Here is a 6000-nt window from a genome sequence, read left to right as displayed (position 1 = left end):
ATATTCCACTTTTCGACCGGATCTGACTTATGTTGCATGATTTTGGACCGCCTTGACGAGCCGAGAAGAATGAAGTGTAGTACGATGAAATCTGAGCATTATGTCAGAAGTTATAAGTGTTTGAAATTTTGATCCTTGAGGTGTCCTTAAGCGCGCCTCTTCACTAGGAAATACTGAAATGATGTGCATCTAACGGGTGATTCTCATAGAACATAATCTTATGAACTTATGTCATTGTGCGAAATATCAATGTGAAGACTATGTAGTTGGTGATGATGGTTGAAGCTGAAAATTAGGCTGTGTTTTTCACAATACAAGGAGGATTGTTGTCAGGTGTACCTGGAAATCTATATGAGATAGAGCGCTCTACCTGATCTCAGATTGTAGAGCACAAAAATACGCCCAGAGGGATTTTGAATTACACATCTAAATGGTAACAATAGGAAGATATTGTTGATCAAAATCTTAAATTCATCAAAATTGATGTTTTTCTTCAAATTTCACTCATTTTTGAAAAATCATAACTCAGTACACATTGGTGATAGAGAGTTACCGAATGATCTCATTTTATTCAGAATTTCATAATCTAGAAAAAAGGCGAGAGCAAATTTTTCTGTCCGATTACGAGATTTGGCAGAAACAGCTGAAAACTGAAAAATGAGCCGAAAATACGAGGTTTTTGGGCCACCCTGTATTAGCACAAGGAAATTTTGCATGAAGAAATTGGTTCTGGACTTATCTTATGTACCCAAATAATATATTAAAAAATTAGAACTACAATATAAATTGCATGCACCAATGCACATAGTGACTGGACTATAAGTAAGTTTAATTATTCTGTGATATTGACAGCCCAGTTCATGAGAGGCCTCTTTCTCTTTTCGACAGAACCCCTTTGAATAAAAGGTGCGAACGCCTTGAAAACGATGCAACATTATGATGATATTGTAACAGATCCATGGATACATTCAAGTTTGAATTTTTAATAAGTTATTGTTCCAAAACAAACTTTGAAATACACAAATAATCATTTTAATATTGATATGAACAAGGTCAAAATTGATTCCCTTGTTTTAGACATACAAAATGAACAATATAGCCAAGTGGAGGGTACATAAAAATGGCACTGTACTTACTTTAATTTAGTTAATTACTCGATTTCTACGAATTCAGATGCTAGCCTTGATTTCAATTGCCATAACAATTATTTTACTATTCATATACATTAGTCCAGTCAAAGAAAGGTTATAGATGGAAAAGTTGGGAAGACAATTTTTGACCCCGCATTCCTGTTTAGGGTAGTAAGGAGGTAAACATATCAAAAGTCTCTACCCCTAGCCCCTGTGCTAAGGGGTTGGGGGTGGTTTAGAGGTACCATTTTTTGGTTTCTCGCATAAAATTCAAAAAGTATGTATCCAAAGGACTTGACTGTCATATAACAAATTGAAGCTTGCTTAATTTCCTACAATATTCATTGTACAACTTTTCTTATATCTCCTCTGGTTTTCGAGATATCCGCTCTTGAAGGTGTGACATTTTTGAAAAAAAAAACGTTTGCCACCAATATTTTTCTATTTTAGCTCTTATAACTTTTTGAAAATCTACGGGAAAAATCCATGCTGATTATGAGCTTATAATGCATTAAATTATCTTCAATCTTATGTATAATTTCACACTTTTACGAATTTCCCTACACCTTTTGCAGCAGCTTTAGTGTTGAGTGTGAAATCTCCATTTTTGCAACAATAGACCAATTGACAAAGGAATTTGGAGGGAATGTTTTAAACAAAATTTTTGACTTTGCAGCTTTGTTGAGTCTAGTTAGGAGTAGAAAATATCAAATATCATTATATATTTGTCCCCATTCCTAAAAGCTAAACTCAATTAAAAGCTAATAACTTATTAAACGAGCGAAACAGGGTTTTTGGTAATGAACACTTATAAGCACCTCTAAGAATATTCTCATATGTTGATAAATGGTATGCGTGAACTGTACATATTGATACTGTAGCAGGCTAAACCTATAGACTATTTCAATAATGTAGTATTTATAATATTCATGATTTGAATTTACGTGCCGGCATAGTGGGCTTGAACGTCGCAACTTCAGACTGCTATTGTATTGTGTTCGATTCCCAATCCGTCTGGCACCTCATTACCAAAACTTTTGAGTCATGTGATCAGTGAACGAACCATTATCGAAAATCAATGCAACTTACTATAATATGTGTCACATGGCAGAGAGATTGATTACAGAAATAGGATTCATCTCCACCGTTCAGTCTCGATAGCTGCAGGTATGGCGAACAACAAAAAATAATGTTAGCAACAGTAATTTGGTAGAAACCTTTGTAATAATCTAAAAGTATTTCTAGAGCAAAGAGTAATCGGAGGAGGGATGATAAGGAACCAAGTTTGGAATGTATCTATGAATCAATGTGAACGATCATCCTTTATTTCTGTTACTCAGCCTCAAACTTTTATCGAAATCTATTCTAATTCTATTAATGAATTCGCTGTTGGCCGGATAGGTGATGTCAGTGAAAGCAGATACGATTGTGTTTGGAATGTTAACGCTGACTATTCCATAGATGAAATGATATTGTATAAATGTTTTCTGCAATGAAGAATAGCCGTCGATTTCAAACGTTAATCCTCCTCCACTGTCACCTTCCAATACGCGAGTAGTGCCTGGTCAAATCAATAACAAACCATCAATTAGGATTAATTTAACAAGTGTAAGATTATTTGTCTACTTCTATCATACATTGTTATAACAAAGAGTAGAATCATGAAAATTAAGTTATCGAATAAAACGATTCAACTTATTGAAGGAGAGTAAAATTAAAAAGCATTTCACAAGATAATCAGAAATTTCTTCCTCATCTAATAAGCAGGTGTACTTCTCAGTTTGCTTCTGTTTCGATCATGATTAGAAAAAAAGAGTATTAATAACGATCAATGCAGAGTGATCATAATAAGAATAATCTCAGACTACCAACCAAATAAACCGAAAAATCGTATATACAGAGTCATATTATGTATGTATGGGACCCTTCAATAAGTTGGAGGCTGTTGTAGATATGATACTGTAACTTCCAGATAAGTTATTGGTCGAATACTCTACCTTTTGACTTACGGTACAACTGAATTTCAACCCCTCATAAGGGGGTGACTAAGGGGTACCAAAATGGCGGCTGATTGAAGTTTTAGTCTTCACTTGAAACTTCAATCATCCGCCATTTTGGAAACAAGTATCTTGGAACATTTTTATTTATGTCATCTTTCTTGTTTTGAAAAGGCTTTTAAAATTACGTACCATCTGACATTTGAAATATTTGAGTTACAACCCCTCATTCATTTAAAAACTAAAACTTCAATCAGCCGCCATTTTGGATACAGATATCATAGAACATTTTTATTGATGCCATCTTTCTTGTTTATAAAAGGCCTTTAAAATGATGAACCACACAATGGGTTTTTACATTTGAAATATTCGAGTTACAACCGACACCCCTTTATGAGGGGTTGAAATTCAGTTGTAAGTCAAAAGGTGGAGTGTTCAACCAATAACCCTAATAGTAGTAACCTTAACCAATAATAAGCCTTATCCTGTAAGTTTCAGTATTGTATCTACAACAGTCTTCAACTTATTGAGGGTTCCCATACATATGACTCACTCTGTATAATACAGAAGATAAAATATGAAAGTATGGTCTTATAATTCGTTATTTTTGGTTGTTATTATTGAAGTTTTTTCAGTTCTCGTATATGATAGTTTGACACCTTGTGAGGTCGGACTCCCCAGAGTAAAGCAGTATGTAGGCTACTCGATTGATTTTCGAGTACCTAGCCAATTAGAAATTATATTGTGCCGGTTAAGTTCAGCAATCCAGCTTCTGACTATATACAATTTTACTTCATCTCTGAGTGTGATGAATTTGCTAAAAAACACAATTTGCTATTCCCAGTTTACAGTTAATCATAAGTACTGAGTATACTACTATACTGTATACACAGAGTATTTACAAAGGTACCGGATGCGATAGCAAAAGTTCCTTTTTCAAAGTGAACGCTATCCAGTTAGCTGATGTCGTAGAAGAGCGAAATTGGTCTCATTAGAGAGGTCAGAATATAACATTTTCTTCCCGACACGTTCAGTCGCCATCATTCATTGAAACAATGAGTTGTGTGATCACAACCCAGGGCGCATTTCGAAATAGCTTTAATTTAGCCCCTTTGGTTATTGTCCCGGACCGAAAATCAATTGTTACGAGGGTCACTACGCTCAGAAAACTACAAGTGCGACAAGACGAAGAACTGGAGTCCCTCGGCCCATTAGGTCACCGGAGAACATTGAGGCAGTATGTGTTTCAATAATGCGATCACCACAGCGTTCTGCGCGCAAACATGCGTCTGTTCTTGGACATTCCGATCGTTCTGTGAGATGAATTTTTCATGATGATATTTATTTCCATCCATACAAGATGGCAACTGTGCAGGAACTTTCTGAACGTGACTTCAATTGAGGGAACACTTTTCATCTCAATTAGAAACGATTTGGAGTAGCCAGCCCGATCTCCCAATTTGAAGCCTTGTGATTTTTTTCTATGGGGGTTTTTGAAATCCCTTGTTTAAGTGAACCGTTCAAAGACCGTACAATATTTGAAGACCAATATCAGGGGAGAAATTGCTAACATAAAGCCTGCATTGCTGGCAGGAGACATGACAAACGCCAGAAATCGGTTTACTCAATGTATGGAGAATAGGGAACGTCACCTACCTGATTTGATATCCAAAACTGATTGAAACAAAACTTTATAGATATGACTACATTGCAAAGAATTAATACAAACTTTCTGATCCATAAAAAGAGTTTTATTTACTTTAAAAAAGGAAGTTTCGCTGCCGCACCCTGTATAAATATTTTCGTGAATCACTTTCAAACCAAGGTCTATCTCTAGCAATCACGTGCAGTTTATTAAAAAAGACAAAAAAGAAAGAAAAATGCTTACTATTTGTCAAAAAGGCGCAGAACTTGTCACGAGCGAGCCGGCCGTTTACACCGGGGTAGTTCGCACATTCCGAGAACGACATGTACGGTAACATTGCAGATTTCAGCGTCTCCGTGCTCAATCCAGTTTCATCTCTTCCCCAACCAACAATCTAGAAGATATGTTTCAAAATAACATGAGAACCTTGTCAAAGATAATTTAAATCAAGAATCTCATTGTGATTTCAAACTGTTCAGAACCAATATGCTGAATTTATTATACAGAGTATCCCAAAAAGGTCATAATAATATCCGTTAGCCGAACGTTGTATATTAAATTCTTGAAAAAAATGTTTAATAACAATTCGAATTATCGAATTTCGTCTTGGAAATGAATAATTTTATCATGTTTTACCTACTTCTTATATAGATTATACCGTCATCACAGTTTCAAGCCCATGTCCATTTAGTTTATGCTATCATCAAGTTAGTATTCAATAACTAGCCTACTTATGGAATGATAGATTATAGAACAATATAAAATCTTCAATTTGATAAACTAATACCTTTTTTCAGACACGACTGTAGTGAGGTCCACTTTTTAATGGCAGTATTTGATTAACGTTGGTGTTGCTATCCTTGTCATATTATCGACAAAGCAGATATTGCAAATTACTATCCTCTTCCAACTCCGCAACGTTACTAGATCGTTTTTAACAATGTAGAAATATAATTCAACAAATTCAACAAAATGTTTAATCTCAATTATGGCAATCTATTATTTAATCATTGAAGAATATATTTTTCGACTAGTAGAATATAATTGATTATTGAATAAAAAGAATGAACAGTTGATATTCCATCAGATATACCGGTATCAGTTATCATCCACTATTGGCAAGGCAGAGAATCGGCAACTCTATACTCCTATCTTTCTCATTATAACGTGGAACTTACTATAGTTTCGGATATTATTCCATTCTTAAGTTTCGAAGTGAATCGTTACC

The 6000-nt window shown here is 34.9% G+C and overlaps 1 protein-coding gene across 6 annotated transcripts in view; it reads right to left on the bottom strand.

Moving 5' to 3' along the window:
* Positions 1–2425: 2425 nt before the first annotated feature.
* Positions 2426–6000, bottom strand: part of LOC111055040 (modular serine protease) — a 52377-nt gene continuing 48802 nt past the window's right edge. For all 6 annotated transcript variants that reach the window (XM_039427472.1, XM_039427473.1, XM_039427476.1 and 3 more), the window contains 2 exons: positions 5016–5166; positions 2426–2691 (listed from right to left, as the gene is read on the bottom strand). In XM_039427472.1, the coding sequence (XP_039283406.1) occupies positions 2447–2691; positions 5016–5166 (396 nt within the window). In that variant the 3' untranslated portion in view covers positions 2426–2446. The remainder of the gene's footprint in view (positions 2692–5015; positions 5167–6000) is intronic.

This window comes from Nilaparvata lugens, chromosome 4 (assembly GCF_014356525.2).
Source record: "Nilaparvata lugens isolate BPH chromosome 4, ASM1435652v1, whole genome shotgun sequence".
Taxonomy (NCBI): domain Eukaryota; kingdom Metazoa; phylum Arthropoda; class Insecta; order Hemiptera; family Delphacidae; genus Nilaparvata; species Nilaparvata lugens.
Note: the sequence above shows the minus strand (reverse complement) of the source record. Positions and strands in the feature narration are given on the sequence as shown.